At 46.9% G+C, this 26,096-nt stretch overlaps 1 protein-coding gene across 3 annotated transcripts in view; it reads left to right on the top strand.

The window, feature by feature from the left end:
* The window catches only part of LOC146333966 (phosphatidylinositol 4-phosphate 5-kinase type-1 gamma-like), a 144,931-nt gene that overhangs the window by 64,943 nt on the left and 53,892 nt on the right, over nt 1-26,096 (top strand). For 2 of the 3 annotated variants that reach the window (XR_014786415.1, XM_084825084.1), the window contains exons 10-12: nt 4,866-5,165; nt 13,584-13,789; nt 20,379-20,429. Coding sequence is in view for 1 of the 3 variants with exons in the window: in XM_084825084.1 (XP_084681210.1) it covers nt 4,866-5,165; nt 13,584-13,789; nt 20,379-20,429 (557 nt within the window). In the remaining 2 variants the exon portion in view is untranslated. The remainder of the gene's footprint in view (nt 1-4,865; nt 5,166-13,583; nt 13,790-20,378; nt 20,430-26,096) is intronic. The other variant, XR_014786416.1, reaches the window with a different exon arrangement.

Below are 26,096 nucleotides of genomic sequence, written 5' to 3' on the forward strand. Positions count from 1 at the left end.
CTCCTGAACAGTGTTACGGACCTCCGTCCATAGTTCCTCAGGCACTCTGTCTATCAGGTCTAATCCCTGAAATCTATTCCTCACCTCCACTGTATATTCATCAGGGATATGATTTAGGTCATACCTGAACGGTTTAGTGGCTTTCCCTACGTTCTTCAATTTAAGCCGAAATTTTGCAAGAAGCAGCTCATGATCTGAGCCACAGTCAGCTCCAGGTCTTGTTTTTACTGACTGTATGGAGCTTCTCCATCTTTGGCTGCAAAGGACATAATCAATCTGATTTCGATATTGACCATATGGTGACGTCCATGTGTAGAGGTCGCCTCTTGTGCTGTTGGAAAAGAGTGTTTGCTATGATCAGCATGTTCTCTTGGCAAAACTCTATTAGCTTTTGTCCTGCTTCATTTTGATACTTGGTTTTAATGGCTGTCATAGCTGAAAAAGACGCCTCACAAAGATATGTAGATCCAAATGGAAGAAGTGCATCGTTGGCTGCGCTTACTGAATAATGATACTCATTTTTCAGTCTCATCCACCACTTATGCAAAGGTTTTTGCTGAAATTCAGCTAGTAAACTTCCATCTTCCCTGATGTCAATCAGTTGTTCTTGCAAACTAATTGGAAGGTGTTGCATTTTTATATTTTTAACCAATGGGTTCAAAACCCACTGAAACGCTTCAAATAGGTTAGAAATTCCATTTCCAGGTTTTTAAAGTGTGCAGATATGAGAGTTTTTACAGGTGTCACACTTCATCGTTTTCGGCAACAAAATCACATACCGATGGAAACATTTCCAAACATCCATTTTCAAAATGCTGTCTCCATAGCACGAGTTTCTTTCGAAAAGCAGTTACTTTCTCACTCATTGTTAAAATGTCACCTTTACCTTGAAGGGACAGATTGTGTTTATTTTTTCAAAAATATCTGCTAGGGAGCATACTGCTGACAGCCACTTGTCATCACAGAAAAAAGTCAGCAAATTTGGAACAAATTCGTTCTCCTCTGGCAGGATGGCAGCTGCTCCGGCGCCATGGCATCCTCTGCTGTGCCTGGCAGAGATTGGTGCAGTTGCTCCCGTGGCCGTGGCAGAGGCAGGATAGGACTGGAGCCGAGAGAGAAATGCCATGGAGCTTCCCTCCCGGCTCCCGTCCCATCCTGCCGCCACCACCACCATCACTGCACACGCTGGCAGCTCGTCGGAGCAGCGGGAGGCTGCGCAATTATCAGGCGGCTCGCGCACCCCAGTGGATCGTGATGCACAACCCCTGCGGTGCATGCACCCCACTGTGGAGACCATTGATCTATAAGGCTGAAGGGCAATAAAACTAACCCAACAAAGAGCTGGAATAAAATGGCTACTGAGGTCATTTCCCCCTTTCTGTAGCACTTCATTGTTGTTGTTCAGTCGTTCAGTAGTATCCGACTCTTCGTGACCCCATGGACCATAGCACGCCAGGCCTTCCTGTCCTGCGCTCTCTCCCGGAGCATGATCAAGTCCATATTCATTGCATCGGTGATGATATCCAGCCATCTCATCCTCTGCCGTCCCCTTCTCCTTTTGCCTTCAGTCTTTCCCAGCATCAGGGTCTTTTCCAGGGAGTTTTCTCTTTGCGTTAGGTGGCCAAAATATTGGAGCTTCAGCTTCAGTATCTGTCCTTCCAATGAGCACTCAGGGTTGATTTCCTTTAGGATGGACTGATTTGACCTCCTTGCAGTCCAGGGGACTCGTAAGAGTCTTCTCCAGCACCACAGTTCAAAAGCATCGATTCTTCGGCGCTCAGCCTTCCTTATAGTCCAGCTCTCACAGCCATACGTTGCTACTGGGGAAACCATAGCTTTGATTAGACGGACCTTTGTCGGCAAGGTGATGTCTCTGCTTCTTACTATGCTGTCTAGGTGTGCCATAGCTTTCCTCCCAAGGAGCAAGCGTCTTTTAATTTCATGGCTACACTCACCGTCTGCGGTGATCTTGGAGCCCAAGAAAGTAAAATCTGTCACTGCTTCCATTTCTTCCCCTTCTATATGCCAGGAAGTGATGGGGCCAGATGCCATGATCTTAGTTTTTTTAATGTTGAGTTTCAGACCAGCTTTTGCACTCTCCTCTTTCACCCTCAACAAGAGGCTCTTTAGATCCTCTTCGCTTTCTGCCATTAGAGTGGTATCGTCTGCGTATCTGAGGTTGTTGATCATTCTCCCGGCAATCTTAATTCCGACCTGTGATTCACCATGCAGCACTTTAACAGCATAATCTTTTAGGATTTTAAATAGCTCAGCTAGAATACTGTCATCTCCACTAGCTTTGTTGTTAGTAATGCTTCCTAAGGCCCACTTGACTTCACTCTCTAGGATGTGCGGCTCAAGTTCAGCGACCGCACTATCATGGCTATCAGAGACATTCAGATCTTTCCTGTATAGTTCTTCTGTGTATTCTTTCCACCTCTTCTTAATCTCATCTGCTTCTGTTAGGTCCCTACCTTCTTTGTCCGTTATCATGCCCGTCTTTGCACAAAACGTTCCCTTGAGATCTCCGATTTTCTTGAAAAGATCTTTAGTCTTTCCCATTCTGTTGTTTTCCTCGATTTCTTTGCATTGTTCATTTAAGAAGGCCTTCTTGTCTCTCCTTGCTATTCTCTGGAACTCTGCATTCAGTTGGATATATCTTCCACTTTCTCCCTTGCTTTTCGCTTCCCTTCTTTCTTCAGCTACTTGTAAAGCCTCATCAGACAGCCACTTTGCTTTCTTGCATTTCTTTTTCTTTGGGATGGATTTCGTTGCTGCCTCCTGAACAATGTTACGGACCTCCGTCCATAGTTCCTCAGGCACTCTGTCTATCAGGTCTAATCCCTGAAATCTATTCCTCACCTCCACTGTATATTCATAAGGGATATGATTGAAGTCATACCTGAATGGTGTAGTGGTTTTCCCTCCGTTCTTCAATTTAAGCTGAAATTTTGCAAGAAGCAGCTCATGATCTGAGCCACAGTCAGCTCCAGGTCTTGTTTTTACTGACTGTATGGAGCTTCTCCATCTTTGGCTGCGAAGTACATAATCAATCTGATTTCGATATTGACCATCTGGTGATGTCCATGTGTAGAGTCGCCTCTTGTGCTGTTGGAAAGCAGTGTTTGCTATGATCAGTGTGTTCTCTTGGCGAAACTCTATTAGCCTTTGTCCTGCTTCATTTTGTACACCAAGGCCATGCCTGCCTGTTATCCCAGTCATTTCTTGACTTCCTCCTTTAGCATTCCAATGCCCTATGATGAAGAGGACATCTTTTTTTGGTGTTAGTTCTAGAAGGTGTTGTAGGTCTTCATAGAACCGACCAACCTCAGCTTCTTCGGCCTCAGTGGTTGGGGCATAGACTTGAATCACTGTGATGTTGAATGGTTTGCCTTGGATTCGTACTGAGATCATTGTATTGTTTTTGAGATTGTACCGCAGTACTGCTTTTCCCACCCTTTTGTTGACTATGAGTGCCACTCCATTTCTTCTAAGGGTTTCTTGCCCACAGTAGTAGATATGATGGTCACCTGAATTAAATTCGCCCATGCTTGTCCATTTTTGTTCGCTGATTCCCAAGATGTCAATGTTCAATCTTGCCATCTCATGTTTGACCACCTCCAGCTTAACTTGATTCATTGATCTGACATTCCAGGTTCCTAAACAATATTGTTCTTTACAGCATCGGACTTTCTGTTCACCACCAGACACATCCACAGCTGAGTGTCCTTTCGGCTTTGGCCCAGCTGCTTCACTCTTTCTGGCGCTACTTGGAAATTCCCTCTGCTCTTCCCCATTAGTATATTGGACACCTTCCGACCTGAGGGTCTCATCTTCTGGCGTCATCTCTTATCACCTTGTGATACGTTCCATGGGGTTTTCTTGGCAGGAATCCTGGAGTGGGTTGCCATTTCCATCTCCAGTGGACCACATTTTGTCAGAACTCTCCGCCATGACCTGTCCGTCTTGGGTGGCCCTGCACGGCATAGCTTATGGCTTCACTGAGTCATGCAAGCCCCTTCGCCGCAACAAGGCAGTGATCCATGAAGGGGCTGTAGCACTTTAACATGTTGTAATTCCTGGCATCACCGATTAAATGGATCAGGTTAGTAGGTGATGGGAAAAGACCCTTCTTTGCCTGAGAGCCTGGAGAGCCACTGAAAGTCAGAGAAGACAATACCGGTCTAGATGGAGTAATGGTCCAGCCCCATATAAGTCAGTTTCCTATTTTTCTGTGCTCTCCTTTGGCTTCAGGGGTTTCATCAGGCCCTGTTTGCATGTCTTCAAGCTTATCTTTGTAGCTGTGAACTAATCTTCAATTGATAAGTCTGTGCCTCCGTTTCTTTTTTTTAAAGCTGTCATATGGTTTCAAGGAACCATTCTGGTGCCATGGTTAGAGTGTTGGACTAGGACTGGGAAGATCCACTAGGTGGCCTTGGTTGTGAGGATAAAATGGGGGTGTGGGGAGCCATGTATGCTGCCTTAGTTCCTTGAAGGGGAAGGGTGGGACAAAAATGTCATAACGTTCCATTTGCTTTTTTCCCTCCTCCTCCTCCCTCCCCATCCCTTTTTTTCCTTTTGTGTTGCAACTTTTCAATTCTAAGGGACTGTCTTTTGTTTTGTTCCTCTTTCAGTTCAAGAGTGGGGTTAAAAATGCTTTAAATGAATATTGAAAATAAACGTAAATATATAACAAAATAAATAACAAATACATGAGGACTAGAAACTTCACTTTTGAATAGTGAAAGTTGAGATGGTCAGGATGCTGAAAATTCGTGTTGGAACCTGAATCTCACACTTATGTGCTGTGTGATTTGTCAAGGTGCCTGTCCTAATGTTTGTTTTTATTTTTTAAACTCTTCTAGAACTTGAACCAGAATCCCCGGACGCTGCTGCCCAAGTTCTACGGCCTCTACTGTGTCCAGTCTGGGGGAAAAAACATTCGGGTGGTGGTGATGAACAACATCCTGCCCCGGGTGGTGAATATGCACCTTAAATACGACCTCAAGGGCTCAACTTACAAGCGCCGGGCATCTAAAAAGGAGAAGGAAAAGTCGAGCCCCACCTACAAGGACTTGGACTTCATGCAGGACATGCCTGATGGCATCATGCTAGACACGGACACCTTCAGCGCCCTGGTCAAGACGCTGCAGAGGGACTGCTTGGTAGGTCCAGGGGGATGAAGCCCACCCTACTGGAACCACCATGAGGCGTGTTTAACAACAGCCCTGCAAGATAGGCCAGTAGGGAAGAAGGGGAGAAGTTGGCAGAGAGACTAAGCCAGTCTTGGTGGCTTATGGTATGTGCCCGGCCGCCCTTTTGAATATTCAGTCCGTGGGTTATGTGAGGGTTGTTTAACCCTCACGTAAGCCACTCTTGCAAGGTTCACATGACACAACAAGCCATGGAGGGCAATTGCCCCCACAGCTGAAATATTCAAAAGAGTGGCTGATATCTGCTGTGATCATCATGGGAACCCAATCACTGGGTGTGTGTCTGTGTGACTTGTGGAAGAGCTCGTGGTCAAGATGGGATATGAATGGGGAACTTCATGCAGAGCTCCCTGATGATATGGAGTCTGGCCATTGGTCAAGCAAGTCTAGTCAAGCGAGAGAGGGAGCACGCGAGCGAGAGCGAGCGGGAGCGAGAGTGCTAGAGAGCGTGAGCACGCGCGCGAGAGAGCGCTAGACAGTGAGAGAGAGAGCGAGAGCACTAGAGAGCGAGCGAGCGGGAGACAGAGCGAGCGAGAGCACACGAGAAAGCGGGAGAGAGCGAGAGAGAGAGCGGGAGAGAGCGAGCGAGAGCAGGAGAGATCGAGAGAAAGAGCGAGAGAGAAAGCGCACGAGAGAGCGAGAGCGTGTGAGGGGGGGGAGAGCGAGAGAGAGAGAGCAAGAGAGAAAGCGAGCGAGAGCAAGTGAGAGACAGAGAGCGAGAGAGAGCGAGTGCAAGAGAGAGAGCTAGAGAGAGCGAGAGCGCGGGAGAGCAGGGGTTCTGTCATGGAGCAGTGATCTGCTCTGGAATATAAGAATCTGCCTTCAACCAGGCTGGACTGTTTATTATCCATCTAGCCCGGTATTGCCCATTTTGACAGGCAGCAGCTCGCCAGGATCTCAGGCACCTGGGTTCCCCCTCACCGGATACCTGGTCCTTTTAATCAGCGACACTGGGGATTGCCTGCTCAATGCAGGAATCCAAGTCAGAGCATCCCCGACAGGTGGCTGTCCAGCTTCGTCTTGAACGCCTCCAGTGTGGGAGAGCCCACCACCTCCCTAGGTAATTGGCTCCATTGTCGTATTGCTCTGACAGTCAGGACATTTTTCCTGATGTTCAGCCAGAATCTGGCTTCCTGTCACTTGAGCCCATTATTCCGTGTCCTGCACTCTGGGATGATCGAGAAGAGATGCTGGCCTTCTTCTCTGTGACAACCTTTCAAGTACTTGAAGAGCACTATTCTATCTCCCCTCAGTCTTCTCTTCTCAAGGCTAAACGTGCCTTGTTCTTTCAGTCTCTCCTCATAGGGCTTTGTTTCCAGTCCTCTGATCATCTTTGTTGCCCTCCTCTGAACCCTCTCCAGCTTCTCTGCATCCTTCTTAAAGGGTGGCGCCCAGAACTGGACATAGTACTCCAGATGAGGCCTAAGCAGTGCTGAGTAGAGGGGAACTAGTACTTCCCGGGATTTGGAAGCTATGCTTTGATTAATGCAGCTCAAAATAGCATTTGCCTTTTTTGCAGCCACATCACATTGTTATCTCATATTCAGCTTGTGATCTACCACAATTCCAAGATCCTTCTCGCTTGTAGTGTTGTCGAGCCAAGTATCGCCCATCTTGTAACTATGCATTTGGTTTCTTTTTCCTAGGTGCAGAACTTGGCGTGGTTGTTGTTGTTCAGTCGTTCAGTCATGTCTGACTCTTTGTGACCCCATGGACCATAGCATGCCAGGCCTTCCTGTCCTGCGCTCTCTCCCGGAGCGTGCTCAAGTTCATATTCATTGCATCGGTGATGCTATCTAGCCATCTCATCCTCTGCCGTCCCCTTCTCCTTTTGCCTTCAGTCTTTCCCAGCATCAGGGTCTTTTCCAGAGAGTTTTCTCTTCGCATTAGGTGGCCAAAATATTTGAGCTTCAGCTTCAGTCTCTGTCCTTCCAAGGAGCACTCAGGGTTGACTTCCTTTAGGATGGACTGATTTGACCTCCTTGCAGTCCAGGGGACGCGTAAGAGTCTTCTCCAGCACCACAGTTAAAAAGCATCAATTCTTCGGCGCTCAGCCTTCCTTATAGTCCAGCTCTCACAGCCATACATTACTACTGGGAAAACCATAGCTTTGATTAGATGGACCTTTGTTGGCAAGGTGATATCTCTGCTTCTTACTATGCTGTCTAGGTTCGCCATAGCTTTCCTCCCAAGGAGCAAGCGTGTTTTAATTTCACCCTCAACAAGAGGCTCTTTAGATCCTCTTTGCTTTCTGCCATTAGGGTGGTATCGTCTGCATATCGGAGGTTGTTGATAATTCTCCCGGCAATCTTAATTCTGACCTGTGTTTCATCCAACCCGGCGTTTCTCATGATGTACTCTGCATATAAGTTAAATAAGCAGGGTGACAATATGCAGCCTTGTCGTACTCCTTTCCCAATTTTGAACCAATCGGTTGTTCCATGTCTGGTTCTTACTGTTGCTTCTTGACCCTCGTACAGGTTTCTCAGGAGACAGGTAAGGTGGTCTGGTACTCCCATCACTTTAAGACTTTGCCATAGTTTGTTGTTATCCACACAATCAAAGGCTTTAGCGTAGTCAATGAAGCAGAAATAGAAGTTTTTCTGGAATTCTCTTGCTTTCTCCATGATCCAGCAAAAGCTGGCGATTTGATCTCTAGTTCCTCTGCCTCTTCGAAACCCAGCTTGTACTTCCGGTAGTTCTCGGTTCGCATACTGCTGAAGCCGAGCTTGTAGGATTTTGAGTATCACCTTGCTGGCATGTGAAATGCACACAATTGTGCGGTAATTTGAACACTCTTTGGCGTTGCCGTTCTTTGGAATTGGAATGTAAACTGACCTTTTCCAGTCTTGCGGCCACTGTTGAGTGTTCCAAATTTGTTGGCATATTGAGCGCAGCACTTTAACAGCATCATCTTTTAGGATTTTAAATAGCTCAGCTGGAATACTGTCATCTCCGCTAGCTTTGTTGTTACTAATGCTTCCTAAGGCCCACTTGACTTCACTCTCTAGGATGTCCGGCTCAAGTTCAGTGAGCGCACTATCATGGCTATCAGGGACATTAAGATCTTTCCTGTATAGTTCTTCTGTGTATTCTTTCCACCTTTTCTTAATCTCACCTGCTTCTGTCCCTATTAAATGTCATTCTGTTGTTTTCTGTCCAGGGCTCCAGCCTATCAAGATCACTTTGAATTTTGTTTCTGTCTTCCAAAGTATTAGCTATCCCGCCCAATTTGGTGTCATGTGCAAATTTGATCAGCATTCCCTGCACCTCCTCCTCCAAGTCATTAATAAAACTGTTGAAGAGCACTGGGCCCAGGACTGAGCCCTGCATTACCCCACTCGTTACCTCTCCCCAGTTTGAGAAGGTCCCATTGATAAGCACTCTTTGAGTCCGATTCTGTAGCCAACTGTGGATCCACCGGATCATTGTTTCATCTAGCCCACTTTGAGCTAGTTTGCTCATCAGGGTATCATGGGGCACTTTGTCGAAAGCTTTGCTGAAGTCGAGGTATATTATGTGTACAGCATTCCCACAAGAGAGGTGACTTGATCAAAAAATGAGATCAGAGTCGTCTGGCAGGATTTGTTCTTGACAAATCCATGTTGGCCTCGAGGAATCACGGCATTGTTTTCAAGGTGCTTACAGATGGATTGCTTTAACTTCTGCTCCAGAATTTTCCCAGGGATTGATGCCAGACTGACTGGTCTGTAGTTCCCAGGTTCCTCCTTTTAGCCCTTTTTGAAGATAGGGACAACATTAGCCCTCCTCCAGTCATCTGGCACTTCACCCGTACTCCATTATTTCTCAAAGAGAATAGACAGCGGTTCTGAGAGTTCTTCTGCCAGTTCCTGTATTACTGTAGGATGCAGTTTGTTTATTTATTTATTTAAATTTATTAATCACCCATCTGGCTGGTCACCCAGCCACTCTGGGTGATGTACAACATACACTAAAACAGTTTAAAACAATAAAATTCTACAATAAAAACCTTTTCTAAAATACCCTAACCCACCCCAAATGCCTGCCTGAACAACCACGTTTTTAATGCACGACAGAAGCTCATTAAAGAGGGGGCACGACGGAGTTCCCTAGGGAGGGTGTTCCACAGAGTGGGGGCCACCACAGAAAAGGCCCTCTCCCTCATCCCCACCAGTTCATCTGGCCCTGGAGATTTGAACTCATTCCAGGTAATGAGGTGTTCCTTGACCATATGCCTATCGATCTCAAGCTGCAATCCTGCCCCTTCAGCCTGTACTTCGCCTTTGCCAGGGGGTCGTAGACCCTCTTTTGGGAGAAGACTGAGTTAAAGTAGGACTTGAGCACCTCTGCCTTTTCTTTGTCATCTGTTATCATTTTGCCATCCTTATTTAATAGCTGAACAACCATTTATTTCCTCTGTCTTTTACTATGGACGTAGCTGAAGAAAGCCCTTTCGTTGCTTTCAGCCTCCCTCGCTAGCCTCAGCTCGTTCTCAGCTTTAGCCTTCCTGACGCCATCCCTGCAATTCTGTGCTACCTGCCTGGACTCTTCCTTAGTTACTTGGCCTTCTTTCCACTTCCTATATGTGTCCTTTTTTGTTTTCAGGTCATCTCTAAGCTTTTTGTGAGGCCACATCGGCTTTTTCTGTTGTCTTCCACCTTTTCTTCTTGTTGGAATTGTTTGTAATTGTGCCTGGAGAATTTCCTTTTTTAAAAGCTCCCACCCATCTTGGACTCCTTTTCTTGTTAGAGTCGCTTGTCATGGGACCTTACTGATCATTGTTCTGAGTTTATTAAAATCAGCCTTCCTAAAATCCAGGGTACGCGTTTGACTACACTCGGCTTTTGCTTCCCTTAGAACCAAGAACTGAAGTACAACATGGTCACTTTCCCCCAGAGTTCCTGTAATTGCTACTTTATCCACCAAGTCATCTCTGTTGGTTAGCATCAAGTCAAGGATAGCTGATCCTCTAGTTCCTTCCTCCACTTTCTGTAGAAGGAAGTTATCCGCCAGACCGCCACACAAGTCAGGAATTTCCTGGAGGGGCCATGTTTTGCAGAATTTGTCTCCCAGCAAATAATCAGGGAAATTGAAGTCCCCCATTACTACTACATCATGCTTCCTTGAAACCTTGGCAATTTGCTTTTCAAAAGTTTCATCCTCGTCTTCTCCTTGACTGGGTGGCCGGTAGTAGACTCCGACCACCAGGTTCCTTTTATTCTTTGCTCCATTTATTTTGATCCAGACGCTCTCGATGGGGCTACCAAGCTCCTCCTCCTGTATTTCTGTGCAGAGATATTTACGTATTTTTCACATACAGTGCAACCCCACCTCCCTTTCTGTTCCTCCTGTTCTTTTTGAACAAGTTATATCCTTCAACTGCTGTATTCCAGTCATGAGAGTCATCCCACCAAGTCTCAGTTATACCTATCAAGTCATAATTTCCCTCTTGTATTAAGAGTTCAAGTTCGTTCTGTTTGTTTCTGTCAGGAGCGCCTTGGCGGCCTCTCTCAGATTCCAATAGCCAACTCAAGACACAGATGGAAGGATTTCTTTTCAAAGTTTTAATCCTTTTACAACTTAATGACTCTTTCAGATGCTAATCACCAGCGACTAAAGCAAGGAACAGCCAAGTGGCCTAAGCTTCAAGTAGGCAGTTGATTCCTGTTTGAAAGAGAGTCACTTGAAGACCCTGAACTTATGGGCTAGGGAGAGATCCTCCCTCTTTCCCTTTGGTCCATGGGAGGTGGCCGTTGCTTGCACACCAAACGGGCGCTACGCCTCCTTTCCACGCCCTCCATCGCTCATCGCTCTTTGTGTCTGCGTCGAGCATCTAAGAAGCCCCCCTCCCGCACTTCCTCACTACCAGGGTCACTATCTATCTCAGGAATGCCGGCAGGCGGAATCTCTGCCAGGTGCTGAGCCTGTGAGGGATGAGCTGGCTCCTCTCCCATGGATTGTTGTTCCTCCTCAGAATCAGAACTGCTCTGGGGCTCTCTGGGCTCAGTTTCCACCCTGACAGTTTCCCACACTCTGGGCATTAGTATATAGACATTGAAGACCATGTGCTTCATAGTCTGGCTTACTTCCTACATGTGTCTGAAGACTATTATTGGGCGCTCTTAGAGCTGTTCTCTCTGTTGCAGTGCATGAGCCTTCATCCATTGTTACCCCCAACTTTACGTCTCCCTTCCCCGTAGGATTCAGTTTAAAGCTCTCTTGATGAAGTTCTTCATGCTGTGGCCAAACACATTCTTCCCATCCTTTGTGAGGTGCAACCCGTCCCTAACCAACAGCCCATCTTCCAGGAAGTGTAGCCCGTGGTCCCAGAATCCACATCTCTCGCACCAGCACCACCTGGCACCTTCATAGCCAGTCATTCACCTGGAGTATTTTCCTTTCCCTTTCTATCCCTTTTCTAACTACTGGAAGGATGGTTGAGAAAACTATCTGGGCCCCAAAGTTCTTGAGTTTCCTTCCCAAAGCTTCAAAGTCTGACATGATTTCTTCGTAGCTCCGCTTGGCGGTATCATTTGTTCCCACATGGATGAGAAGAAAGGGCTACCTGTCAGTGGGCTTTATGAGTACAGGCAACCTTTCAGTCATGTCTCTAATCCTTCCTCCTGGGAGACAACATACCTGGCGAGTCCACAGGTCTTCGCGATATACTTGGGTCTCGATCCCACGCACCAAGGAGTCTCCCAGTATTACCACTCTTCTTGTTGTTGTAGCCCTGAGTTTCGTCGCCTCTGCTTGACTGACCTTCAGCCTCTTGATGTCAGGGTGGAAACTGAGCCCAGAGAGTCTCAGAGCAGTTCGGATTCTGAGGAGGAACAGCTATCCATGGGAGAGGGGCCAGCTCATCCCTCACAGGCTCAGCACCTGGGAGAGGTTCTTCCTGCCAGCATTCCAGAGATAGAGAGCGACCCGGGTAGTGAGGGAATGCGGGAGGGGGGCTTCTTAGATGCCCGACGCAGACACAAAGAGCGACGAGCAATGGAGGGCGCAGAAAGGAGGCGTAGCACCCGTTTGGTGCGCAAGCAACGGCCGCCTCCCATGGACCCAAGGGAAAGAGGGAGGATCTCTCCCTAGCCCACAAGTTCTGGGTTTTCAAGTGACTCTCTTTCAAACGGGGATCAGCTGACTACTTGAAACTTAGGCTACCCTGTTCCTTGCTTTAGTCGCTGGTGATTAGCATCTGAAGGAGTCATTAAGTTGTAAAAGGATTAAAGCTTTGAAAAGAAATTCTTTCGTCTGTGTCTTGAGTTGGTTATTGGAAATCTACTGGGAGAAGCCGCCAGAGCGCTCCTGACACTTGCTCACTCTCATGCAGGTTCTCCTGTGATTCTTCCTCTGCAGGCTGTCCTCCAGTCTCATGCGCAAGTACCTGGAATCGGTTCCACAGCTGCACTGCTTCCACTGGTGCAGAGTGGCGTCTAGTTCTTCTGCTCCTAACTGTCACCCTTTTCCATGGAGTATCCTCTACTCCATTTTTCCTCGCCTCAGCATTTCCCACTTCTGCCTCATCTTGCTGTTGCTCTTCAAGCTTCTGGTCTTCCCTTTGCTGCTGTAGTTCCCCCATTCTGTCCAAGAACTCTTCGTGTTCTCTTACTCCCCGGCGGGTCGACAGTCGCCTCTCCAGTCCACTTACTTTTCCTTCCAGCAGCGTGATCAACTGCACCTGTTGCACATGTGCGCCATGTTGGTCTCAGGCAAGAAAACAAACACTGCACACACCTCGCAGGTCACCGCCACTGGAGAGTCTTGTCCTTCCATTGCCTCTTTTCCCTTTTTGTGTCTAGCATTGTGATTGTTCTAGACTAGCCTGTGCCTGCTCCTCTACTCAGTAGAGGTTAAAAGCAGAGTCCCACTGGTGTGGAAGTGTGTGTTACAAGACAAATAAATGAAAAAAAGGTTTGTTAAAAAGAAAAAAAAGTGTTAGGGGCCTCCCCCTTGCCCTCCCCTGCCGCACTCCCCTGGCCAACTCCTGTTTGCTCCCCCTGTCCACTCGCTCTGGTCGCTCGCTCTCTGGGAGCTTGCCGGCTTCTGTAGTCCCTGGACCAGCTGGAGCAGCTTCCTCTGCTCTGCTCAGCTGGGAGGCGGGAAACAGACTGACGCTTCCTGCCCACACAGCTGCTGGGAGTACTCAGGCCGCACCCCCCCCAATTCAGTTGGAGCTCTCAGGAGCACCTAGTGAGCTCACAGCCGCTCAGAAGGATAAAGGGCAGCCCCCTGGGCTTCCTGCAGCCCATTTACCTCTTAGCCTCTGTGTCCTTTGTCTCTTTTACCTGTACTACAGAGTTAGCTGGTGGAACACAACTGGAGTAGTTCCCCTGGTTAATCCCCCATTTTTTCCCACTTGATCTCCCCCCCCCCCCTCATTTCCAGGTGCTCGAAAGCTTCAAAATCATGGACTACAGCCTCCTCCTGGGAGTCCACAGTATAGACCAGCAGGAACGGGAGCAGCAGGTGGACGGCACCCAGAGCATGTCTGATGAGAAGCGCCCCGTGGGCCAGAAAGCCCTGTACTCCACAGCCATGGAGTCAATCCAGGGTGGGGCTGCCCGGGGAGAGGCCATCGACACAGATGACATGTATGTGCAGGCTGGCAGCCTGAACCTTTGCCCCCTTCCCTGCAGGGGCAAGCAAAAGAACTGTACAGGTAGAGCCACCCGTCTTAAGGGTGCTGTGGCCTATGTTAATCAAGGCCTGTGGACTTGACTCATCAATCCAGTGTGGATGGGCTGGGGTTGAGGAGGCTTCCAAATGAGCTGTCAAGGATGTTGAGCCAGCCCCATGGAAAACCAGGATGTCTGAGAAGCATTGCTCGAAACCAGTCTCCTCACTAACCTGCGAGTTTTCTGTGCACAGGGGGGTCGGTGGGTTAGGGTGTGGGGAGTTAGGGAGGATGAATGTCTCATCCCAAAGGCTGGAGAGAGATTTCAGAACATGGGGAACGTTTGCTGAAGTCACAGGAGGGAGGTATTATCAGCCTAAATGAAAAGGGGAAGGCCAGGGCTGCGGAATGTTAATCAGCCTTTAATTACTTTCAGTGAATCACCCAGTTTTCCTGCAGTGGAGGAGGATGTTGCCCCTCCCGCTTGCTCCGATAGGCAGGAATATGCAAATTAACTGAATTGCCCTCGCACGTGGGAGAGCAACCTACTCCCAGTTTTCGTTTCCTGCCTCAGCTCTGAGCAGGTTGCTGGAGTAGCTCCTCTAGCACTCCAGCCCTTTATAGCTACAATTTGCCTCACTTTTTTCTTATTTCTTCCTCTCTATCCTTCTTTACCTTCTCCTGCAGTTTCCAAAACAAAAACTTTCCCCCTCTTTAGAGTTAGGAGCTTTCCTAATTACAGTGGTCACCAGGCTTGCACCTGCAATGCCTGATTTCACCTTGGAGATAGAGAGGCCTGGAATGCTGGGGGAGTCCTTTCTGGAACCTCAGGAAAGGGCCACAGGGGCAGGTCTGTCTGCCCAGATAAGATGCCTCCCAGCACCATCCAGATACAGGCCTAAGCAGGGCCTGTCCCCCTCAGCACAGGCGGGCCTAGTAGGAGCAAGGCGGGCCTGGCACGGTATTGCGTCCCGACCCCGCCCGGGGACTGGGAACGATCCAAAGAGGGCTCAGAATAGGTAAGTCCCAAGGGGCCTGCATCTCAGCAAACTGCCTCCAATTCGCCCCTGCTGCCAGTCACCAATAGCCAAGCCCTTCACCCGAAGTTCTTCCGATGGATCCAAGGGGGGAGTCCGCCTGGCTATCCCCCCTAGCAACTCAGCAGTTGGGATAAGGCCTCTGGCCTTCCCTCAGAGCCAACTGGGTGCAAGCATTAGAGAGATAACAGGGGCTAGGGGAGGGAATTATCTTTTCCCCTCCCTCTTCCCCCAGTCAGGCATTGAGGTTGTCCCTCTGCCAGCTCTCCGCCACCATTTGTATTCCCATCATTTTCAGTGCAGCTGCCATTATGGGCAGACCACACAGAATGAACAGGCCGATCCCCTCCCTCCGCACATCTCCAAGGCCAGCCTATTCTGCAAAGGGCAGCAAACGCAAGCCCACAGAGGGAGGGGATCCTTCTCCCTTACCATACGTCCTGCCTCCGCATCACTGGATTCAGAGGCAGCTATTTCTACATTCCTGTCTGAGGGAGAACAGGGAGGCCTTTTCAGCAGAGGAAGCCCAGCCACACAAAGGCCTTGTCAGACTGAGGATTCCCTAGTCTTATTAAATAATGCTGCTTTGGATTCCTGCATTGAGCAGGGGGTTGGACTCAATGGCCTTGTAGGCCCCTTCCAACCCTACTATTCTATGATACTATTCTATGATTCTATGCTAATACTGTGCACTGGGGCTGGTCTGAAGGCCCATGATGCAGGCAACTTGTTGAAGCTAAGTTGGTCTGGGCCGGGATAGTGTTTGGATGGGAGGACACCTGGAACTCTATGTAACTGGACATGAATTCTGAGGGGTGAGGACAGGAAAAGAAGCAGAACCCTGATCTTCCAGAAGGGGTGGCAGACGTTTTTTCCTAACCACATCCCTCCCCCCCCCCCCCGTTGTTCCCTTCCCCGGCACTTTTATGGAATGATAAAGGGAGAATGGGTTAAACCAGGCTCATCCAGACCAACTAGCTCCTTTACCAAAAAAAAGCTTTATGATTTGCCAAAAAAGGGTAGTGAACAAATGACAGGTGCCCCGGTGGATGCCCCTGCGGCTGCCCCACTTTTTGGTGCAGTATATTCAAAGAATGGGGACAATTCCCCCAGGAACCCAGAGGACTGAAAGGGGGGACTGGACCTCCGTAGGGCTAATGAGGCTGCCCTGAGGGTTTCATTCACAGAACTGGTTATGGCTAGGGCCTCCTAGCTCTGGGTGAAGGACATTCTAAAAGTTTTTACAGGGAATAATATCAAGCTCCACCAGGGAGTTTATAAGCCGCTGAAGTCAGTAGCCTTCATGGCCAATGCCAGTTTGGATGCTGTCCAATTCACTGCCAGAGCCCAAGCTGCAGCCTTGTCAGTCAGATACCAAATATGGCTTTAAAATTGGAATGTTTCTGTGTGTTCAAATCCAATTTGATCTTGGGTCCCCTTGGAAGAAGAAGAAGAAACAAAGGGCAAAAAAGAAGCCCTGCCTTCTACCTCCAAGAAAGAGGAGTGTAAGCCCTTTTGATGGGGGGCAGGGTCTTTTTATTCCTTTTGCCCAAGCTATAGATCCTGGGACAGCAGAGGGTCCAGGTCCACCTGGGGCAGATGGGGATCCATACCCAGGCACCAGCAGAGCCAGGGATTTTGACCCGCCCCCCCAATACAGCCCTTAAGGGGCAGGAGAGACAGCAATAAGCATAACTGTCCAGTTCCCCCAGTGGGAGGGAGGTTTCAGACTTCTTATCATCAATGGAAATTCTCCAGCTCAGGTTAATGGGTGCTATGCACAATTAGGGAGGGCCATATACATTTGATTTTCTTCAACTTCCTCACAACTTTTTCATCTCCTTCCTAAGGTCCAGGAAATTGGAGAAGAACCACTTAGTCCTGCAGGCCATATCTCACCTCATTGATGTTGGAGGGATCAAGCCAGCGCCATCATTGGAAAGACTGAAAGGCTGCTACTCAATATTTTTAATTGCCCCCCCAAAAAAAGATCAGGGACTGGAGGATAATATTGTACCTGAAATGGGTGGGTTAAAAAAAATCCAGAATGTTTTGGGTAGAGACACTTGTACCATTGTTGAATCTCTCCAGACAGGAGATTTTCTGGCATCTCTGGATCTCACAGAAGCGTACTTGCATGTCCTGACTCACCCGGTTCACAGACAGTATTGTGGTTTACCTATCAGGGAAATATTATCAATGCAGAGTTCTCTCATTCAGTCTCTCCTCAGCCCCCAGGGTAGAATTGGTAGTACCCCTGAGAAGGCAGCAAATTTATTATTATTTATTTTATTTTATTTATTGCATTTATACCCCGCCTTTCTCCCTCTTGCAAGGAACTCAAGGCGGCTTACATTATCCTCCTCCTCTCTATTTTATCCTCACAACAATAACCCTGTAAGGTGGGTTGGGCTGAGAGTCTGTGACCTGGCCCAAAGTCACCCAGTGAGCTTCCATGGCCGAGTGGAGACTAGAACCCGGTTCTCCCAGCTCCTAGTCCAACACTCTTGCCACTACACCACACTGGCTCTCAGTGGGTGACTTTGGGCAATTTACCCTTGCCCTCACCTCAGCAGCATTCTAATGAAGTCTCCCTCACTCCAACAGGAAATTCTGGATGTCCACAGGACATTAGCATACCTTCAGTCACATGTTTTCCTGGTGAATGTCAGAAAAAAGTCAGTTTTGCCCTTCTACGGAACTGCAGCACCTTGAAGTGGTAGTGAATACTCAATCAGGTATAGTTCTGCCTTCTGCTGGAGAGATCAGAAAAGCTCCAGGCCATGGTAAGAGTGATACTTCAGAATCCCATCCCAGACCTGATGGCCCTAGCACAACTGCAGGGGTTGTGATCGCTACCATAGATGTGTCCCATGGGCCAGAAAATGCTCTAGGTCTCTTCAGTGGCATGTCCTCCTTTTTTCCAGGAGGATATAGCTGTCAGAGACACAAACCAAGCCAATTATCTCTGGAAGTCCTTGACTTGGTTGTTCTCCTCCCTCAATCCTTAGGGGGCAGTCCCTTAGAGAGAGTCCCTCAGTCCAAATTACAACAGATGCCATCCTTCCGGGTTGGGGCTCCCCACTGCAGATCCACCGTGGCCCGGTGCAGATGGCACCCTGAGGAAGCATTGCACAGTATCAATCCATCTGGCTCTCCTTACCTTCAGCCACCTGATACAGCCCAAGGTGGTGCTTGTATGAACAGACAACATGTGAAGTGCCAGGGAGGGACCAGGTTGTGCTCCCTCATGGCTGAGGCAGACCTCCTCCTGCAGTGGGCAGAGTCAAACCTCATATCGCTATCAGTCAAGTACGTTCAAGGGGATTTTTAAACTCCTTTGCAGACTGGCTGAGCTGACTGGATGTCATCTAGACAGACTGGAGTCTCGACTCGGTGGTCTTTCATGCCATAGTTCAACATTTCAGTACACCAGTTGTGGACTTGTTTGCATCCCCCATGAACCACGAAGGCCAAAGTCCTTTCCAGGTATGCAGCAGAGGGTGTGGAAGACATAGATGCCATGTCTGCTGCTGTGTCCTACAGGCATCCTGTACACTTCTTAGTGCAACCTCCATGAAAGCTCAACCCCTGTGCAGAATCCAGCCAAAGCACATGCTGTGTGATTCTGGTAGCGCTAAACTGGATGAGAAGGGCCTGGTAGTTGGTCCTTTTACAGCTGTTGGTAGCATGGGCCACTACCAACAGTTCCAGACCTTCTCTGTCAAAAATAAATAAATACAAATAAAATAAAGCCATGCTGGTTTACAACTCCACACTTGGCATGTGAAAGGTTAGTACTAGCATGCACCAGTTACAACACAAAAGACAAGATAGTCTTGTTTTCCCACAGAGAATCCACAAACATGATACTGGGATCTTGCAGGGAGCTTTTTGCAGGTGGTGGAGGCTCTGATTAAGGCTGACATGGGACTGGCCCTGACATTCCTACAAAAAGGGCTGGATCAGGGTGGTTCATGACATTGTCCTCTGTGTTATCTGAGTCTTCCCATAGATCCCTGGCAGTGCACCCTCATATAAAATGTTTTCTAAGGGGTGTTTCCTTACTAAAGCCAACACTTATCCACAGGTACCCTCCTTGGGATCTGCATGAAGTCCTCAAAGATCTTACCAAGCCCCCTTTCTAGCCTCTATGAAGGGTCTTGTTGACTTTTTCTGGAAGGTTCTTTTCTCTCGTAGCCATCATGTCGGCCTGCCAGGTATTGACTAGAAAGGAATTATGCTTTGTCCAGCAAGATGCAGTCATACTTCACTTGGATCTGACTTTCATTCCAAAGAATAATTATAAAATAACTCCATCTTCCCCAGGGCAGAGGAGCTCATTCCGCCATCCGTTTGTCCTGGGCTGAGTCGGCTCCTAGAAAGAGAATGGCATGTTTTGGACATAAGATGTGCAGTTAAGATCTATCTTAAAAGGGCTAAAAACTTTTGTGTCTTTGACTCTCTTTCTGCTTCATTTCAGCCTTCCACCATAGGCAAGAAGATCTCCAAGTCAATGTGGGCACGGTGGAGTAAGGCCTGCATTTTCCTCTGTGTTGCACTCTGGTTCTGCTTGGCTTGGGGGGGATCTCTGCTCACTTTGTACAGAGCACAGCCACCTCTACTACCTTTGGGACCAATGCCCCCCTTGTGGACATTGCAACTTGGGCTTCAGTGTCTTCCTTTGTGAGATGTTACAAGTCAAAACATCCTCGCTTTGGCCAAGGCATCTTTTGGCCAGAGGGTGCTTCAGCATATGGTTACAGTTTAGTTAACAGGGTTAGCAGCAACTTACCCGCCCAGTTTGGGGCACCGCTGTTAGACGTCCCATATAAGGATATCCTCCGCCACTGCAGGAAAAAGGAATGTTGGTACGTACCGTGATACGTTCATTTTCCGCTGGATGGAGGATGTCCTGCCTACCTGGCAGCAATCTGTCGCTGATCAGGGGGTTCCTCAATTAGTAGTTCTTCTGAAGGTGTTGATCAATGTTTTTACTAATAAAGTTTAGAGGGGCTCTGGCAACCACCAGCTGCATCTGGTGAGCACCTACCTGGCCCGTCTGTCTGCCTGCTGCTTCTCAGCCTGCTTGCAAGCCGAGTTGTTCCCACCTGCAGCTCCAAGCGGTGTGGACCAGCAAGAGGATACTTAGTTGCAGAAGCCCAAGGCAGTGGCCTTGGGCAGTGGCTGAAGAGCATTGCCTTTTTGGTGCCCATTTGGTGCTAATGAGGGCAAGCATATATACATGACTTAAGGATAGAGGGGAAGTGCGTCTACTCACTGCTTTGCGAGGCCCATGCTTGTTGGACTTTTTTTTAGTTAGCATCCAATTATTAGAGGAAGGGAACACTATAAAAGACTGTACCCTGGCAGAAGGGAGTGGGAGAGAAGATGAAGTCTGCCTGCCTGACTGTCTGAGGGAAAGGAGTACGCCCATCTGTGGTCCTAGTGTTTGTTACTGACCCTCCTACTCCACCTGCCTGTTTGCTCATTAGAGATAGTTACTTAACTAAATACCATTTCCTACAGAGTCATAAAGCAGTCTCCATACTTGGTGGATGGGTGTGCCTGCCAGGGAAGGTGGGTATATGGGTTTTGTTTTGTTTCCTTGGTTGTTTTAGTAATTTTATTAATTGAAATTCATTTTAATATTACAATCTAATTTAGAATTTCAGTGAGTTTATTTTAAGATTTATATTAATCTTTGCCCTTGGGGGCTTATTTTATATAATACGTTGTATTTTATGTTTCATACCTTATTTTATCACTGTTTTTGTCAATTTTATAACATACTATTATTCCTTAATAGAGTATTAATAGATACTTTTAAGATTTATATTAACTGAGCTCAGGGGGCTTATCTTATTTTATTTTATATGCTATATCTTCTTTTTACATCTTATTTTATTTTATCACTGTTTTTGGCCAAAAAAAAAAAAAAAAGTTTGGGTGTGGTGAGATGGTTCTTACTAGAGTGGGGGGGTACAGGCAGCTAGGGTTAACTCCGGTGACGGAAGATGTGGTGACTTATGTCAAGGCACAAAATCAATCTAGGATTACTGATTTTGTTGTTGTTAAAAATGAAGCTGACCAGCAAGGGGCACCGGATAAGGAAGCTCTCGATTGGTCCATGGGTCCTTACTGTTTAACGAAGAATATTGTTATGGGGGAGGCCAGCGATAGTCTGGCCCAGGAAATAGCCTTTGTGGAGGGTTCTATAGGAGCAGAAGGCCAAGCACATTTCCTTAGTGCTTTGCTTGACTCTCTGCATAGTAAAGACAATGAACCACCTAGCTCCCCTCTAAAAATTTCAGAGAAGCTCATGAGTAATAATTTACCCCCATTTTCTCCTTCACATCATAAGTTATCTCCAACCAAAGAAATCAAGGATGTATACTCCTCTCCCTTTTAACAAAACTTCTTATTGCTGATAAGACAACTGTATACTATTTGGATAGAAGATATAGCCATGAGAAGGAATTTTCTGGCAGAGTGTAAGGAGTTATTAACAACGTTAACAAATGTTGTGCTAGGTAATATAAAGGCCAAGGGATAAACAGCTCCCAACATCTCTTTCATAAATGAGATCAGGCCAAAGACCCAACCTGACTTGCCAGACAAAGCCACTGAAGATGCTCCACTTCAGGCATTACCTAAAACTAAGAAAGGAAAGGTATAAATGGCAAAAGAGATATAAAATCTAAAAAGATTGTAAAAAGATCTAAAAAGAAAACTAAAAATATCCAAAGTTCAGCTCATCTAAAGAAAATACCATCATTTAACTTTAAGAGATTCTTCAAATTATTAGATGAGAAGGAAAAACGGGAGGAAGTATCTAAGTGTCGGGTCCAGAACAAGACGCTAGAGACAAAAGGAAGTAAATCACCAAATCCTACGGTAAAATATATCCCAAGAAAATACAAGTGCAGGGATAAATGACATCCAGGACCCATGGACTATAGGTGACTTCCCAGTAAAGGTAACCTCAGTTCCTACTTGAAGGTACCAGACAGGGCATTGTACAAGATCCTCCCCCTACTAAAAAACCTTGGCAGTTCCAGCTAATGCAATATAATCTGGTATTTATAAATTATCCAGAACCAATAGGCCAGCTGCCCCAAGTAAACTGCAAATTACATCTCATGAAATGTATCCTTTACATCTATTCCTTTAACAGCAGAGGATATCATAAAGGTCAAATACCTCTTTTACAATTACATCTCAGCCCAAGCAGTTATAACCTTTGCACAAAGAAATGTAGTGGCTGAAATACAGTCAGGGCCAGAAATACTGGAGCAAGGATAACTGTTTTGGCAGTTGGCCTCTGTACACCACCACATTGAAGGTGAAAGGAAACACACCCAGATGGGAGCGAAGTCAGGACTTCCAGCTGTAATTCAAGGGGTTGGACAAAAGTGGGGCACTAACCATTCAGGAAGGACAGCCAGTGGCATACACACACCCCCATCGTTGGGGGCTCATTAGTAATGGAACAAACCAACATCATTTCAAACTTAAGGATCGCCTTTAACACCTGGATGAAAATCCTTTGCAGTCAATGACTGCCTGAAGTCTGGAACCCATGGACATGACCAAATGCTGAGTTTCCTCCCTCGAGATGCTTTGCCAGGCCTTCACTGCAGCTGCCTTCAGCTGCTGCTTGTTTGTGGGTCCTTCTGCCTTCAGTCTTGTCTTCAGTAAGTGAAAAGCATGCACTATTGGGTTCCGATCAGGTGACTGACTGGGCCATTGAAGAACATCCCACTTCTTTGCCTGGAGAAACTCTCGGGTAGCTTTTGCTGTATGTTTTGGGTCATTCTCCATCTGCATTATGAAGCGACGTCATATCAGTTTGGCAGCATTCGGCTGAATCTGAGCAGAAAGTATAGCCCTATGCACTTCAGAATTCATCCTGCTGCTTTTATCAGTAGTCAGGTCATCAAGAACACCAGTGACCCGGCTCCATTGGCAGCCAGACATGCCCATGCCATAACACTGCCTCCACCATGTTTGCCAGATGATGTGGTATGCTTTGGATCATGAGCTGTTCCTTTCCTTCTCCATACTTTTCTCTTCCCATCGTTCTGGTACAGGTTAATCTTGGTTTCATCAGTCCAAAGAATCTTATTCCAGAACTAGGCAGGCTTTTTTAGGTGTTTGCTGGCAAAGGCTAATCTGGCCTGTCTGTTCTTGAGCGTTACCAGTGGTTTGCACCTTGTTGTGAAGCCTCTGTATTTACATTCATAAAGCCGTCTCTTGACTGTAGATGCTGACAATGACATGCCTACATCCGCAAGAGCGTTCTTGGCCTGGCTAGATGTTGTGAAAGGGTTCCTCTTCGTCATGAGCAGAATTCTGCGGTCATCCACTTTAGTTGTCTTCCGTGGTCTTCCAGGCCTTTTGCCGTTGCTGAGCTTGCCAGTTAATTCCTTCTTTTTCAGGATGTCCCAAACTGTTGTGCTGGCCACTCCCACTGTTTTTGCGATCTCTCTGATGGGGTTATGTTGTTTCCTCAGCCTCATGATGGCCTCCTTCACTTGCATGGACACCTCTTTGGACCTCATGTTGGGAGTTCCAGTGGACAGCTACCAAATGCTAATGTGACGCTCAGAACCATCTCCAGGCCTTTTACTGCTTGGTGGGTCATGGGGCACCCAGGAAACAGGCCACACCTGGCCATGCAGCTGCTTGTCAGCCATTCGTTTCATTACTTACCAACGATGGGGGTGTGTGTGTGCCACTGGCTGTTCTTCCTGAATGGTTAGTGCCCCACTTTTGTCCAACCCCTTGAATTACAGCTGGAAGTCCTGACTTCGCTCCCATCTGGGTGCGTTTCCTTTCAACTTCAGTGTGGTGGTGTACAGAGGCCAACTGCCAAAACAGTTATCCTTGCTCCAATATTTCTGGCCCTGACTGTATCTGATGCAACGGAAGGGCTTTTCTTTTTAAGTGTGGAAGCTGGAATACCCACAAATATGATAGAGAATTTGTAAAATTACTTCAGGAGCGTGACATTATCTGTATACAGGAAACATGGATAACCAACACAGAAATAGATAAGGTCTGTCTAGAAGGTTATACAACTTCGATCCTCCCTGCAAAAAAATCTCTCCTCTAGGGGCCGCCCAGCTGGAGGCGTTACTATTCTATTAAACCAAAAATGGAGGCTTGATGCCGAACAGATTAAGGTGGAAGTTGCTCCATCTCAATTAACAGTAAGATTGTGGTCAGGAAATAGTTTCTCCTTAATCATAATTAACATCTATATCCCCCCCCCCCCCCAGCATGAGAACCTCTCCCAGCACGTTATGGATTGAATTGGAGTTAGCCCTTGATTACTTAGAAAATGAGTTCCCATTTTCTATTATTATAGTAGTGGTGGGAGATTTCAGTGCCAAATCAGTGGAAACAAAAATAAGTTAGCAGGTCATCTAAATACTGAAGAGTAATTATTGACTGTCTTCCCACAGATTCTGAGAGATAACACAGTAAACGTAACAGGTTATAAATTTTTGGAGTTCCTGTTCACAAGGAATTATTTAATATTGAACAGGTCCTATCCTAAAGACACCCCACGAAACTTTACCTATTTATCAATAAGAGGACAAAGTATAATTGATTATGTGTGTTTTCCCATGAACAAGATTAGGAACTTTATCAATTTTGAGGTTATCTCTACGGGCCATTGTGATCACCAGCCTCTGAGGTTTTTTTTAGAGAGGATGAAAGTTCTCAGATTTTTGCTCATGAGGAGTATTAGGTCAGAGTTGAATTAGTTGGCCAAAGGAGGGTTAGATGAAATATTCTTATAATGGATACAATTAACAGTACGCTTTTATTGGAGCAGATGTTATCCAGTCGTGATAACATATTGCAACTAGATGTTAATTCAGCAAATATATTACATCTGTGTCAGCACATAATGAGAAATCTAAAGCTGTATTTGACCAGGAGCAATGGAGCACTCCCCACTCAATGTCAAAAAGGTTGGTTTGGCCTGGACTGTAGAAAGGTTTGATCGATAGTAAGAACGTATGCTAGGGAATTGAAGTCTGACTACTCCCCTGAAATAATTAAGATATTTATAAATAAGAAAAAAGAATACAGGGGGCTAATTAGAAATAAGAAAATGATATTCCAAAGACGAGGTGTCTTTGGACACAGTTTGGCATAGTTTGGACACAGCCATAAAGATGAAAGACATGGCAGCCTTTTGGAAGATTGTGAACAGTGGCTTAAATCGTGATAATCTCGTTGTTGTTGTTGTTCAGTCGTGTCCGACTCTTCGTGACCCCATGGACCATAGCACGCCAGGCCTTCCTGACCTCCACTCTCTCCCGGAGCGTGCTCAAGTCCATATTCATTGCATCGGTGATGCTATCCAGCCATCTCATCCTCTGCCGTCCCCTTCTCTTTTTCCCTTCAGTCTTTCCCAGCATCAGGGACTTTTCCAGAGAGTTTTCTCTTCGCATTAGGTGGCCAAAATATTTGAGCTTCAGCTTCAGTCTCTGTCCTTCCAATGAGCACTCAGCGTTGATTTCCTTTAGGATGGACTGATTTGACCTCCTTGCAGTCCAGGGGACTCGTAAGAGTCTTCTCCAGCACCACAGTTCGAAAGCATCTATTCTTTGGCGCTCAGCCTTCCTTATAGTCCAGCTCTCACAGCCATACGTTGCTACTGGGAAAACCATAGCTTTGATTAGACGGACCTTTGTCGGCAAGGTGATGTCTCTGCTTCTTACTATGCTGTCTAGGTTGGCCATAGCTTTCCTCCCAAGGAGCAAGCGTCTTCTAATTTCATGGCTCCAGTCACTGTCTGCAGTGATCTTGGAGCCCAAGAAAGTAAAATCTGTCACTGCTTCCATTCCTTCCCCTTCCATATGCCAGGAAGTGAGGAGGCCAGATGCCATGATCTTAGTGTTTTTAATGTCAAGTTTCAAACCAGCTTTTGCACTCTTCTCTTTTACCCTCAATAAGAGGCTCTTGAGATCCTCTTCGCTTTCTGCCATTAGGGTGGTATCGTCTGCATATCTGAGGTTGTTGATCATTCTCCCGGCAATCTGAATTCCGACCTGTGATTCATCCAACCCAGCGTTTCTCATGATGTACTCTGCATATAAGTTAAATAAGCAGGGTGACAATATGCAGCCTTGTCGTACTCCTTTCCCAGTTTTGAACCAATCGGTTGTTCCATGTCTGGTTCTTACTGTTGCTTCTTGACCCTCATACAGGTTTCTCAGGAGACAG

The sequence above is a fragment of the Heloderma suspectum genome, chromosome W (genome assembly GCF_057233095.1).
Source record: "Heloderma suspectum isolate Gila_16-S chromosome W, 16-S_ref, whole genome shotgun sequence".
NCBI lineage: Eukaryota > Metazoa > Chordata > Lepidosauria > Squamata > Helodermatidae > Heloderma > Heloderma suspectum.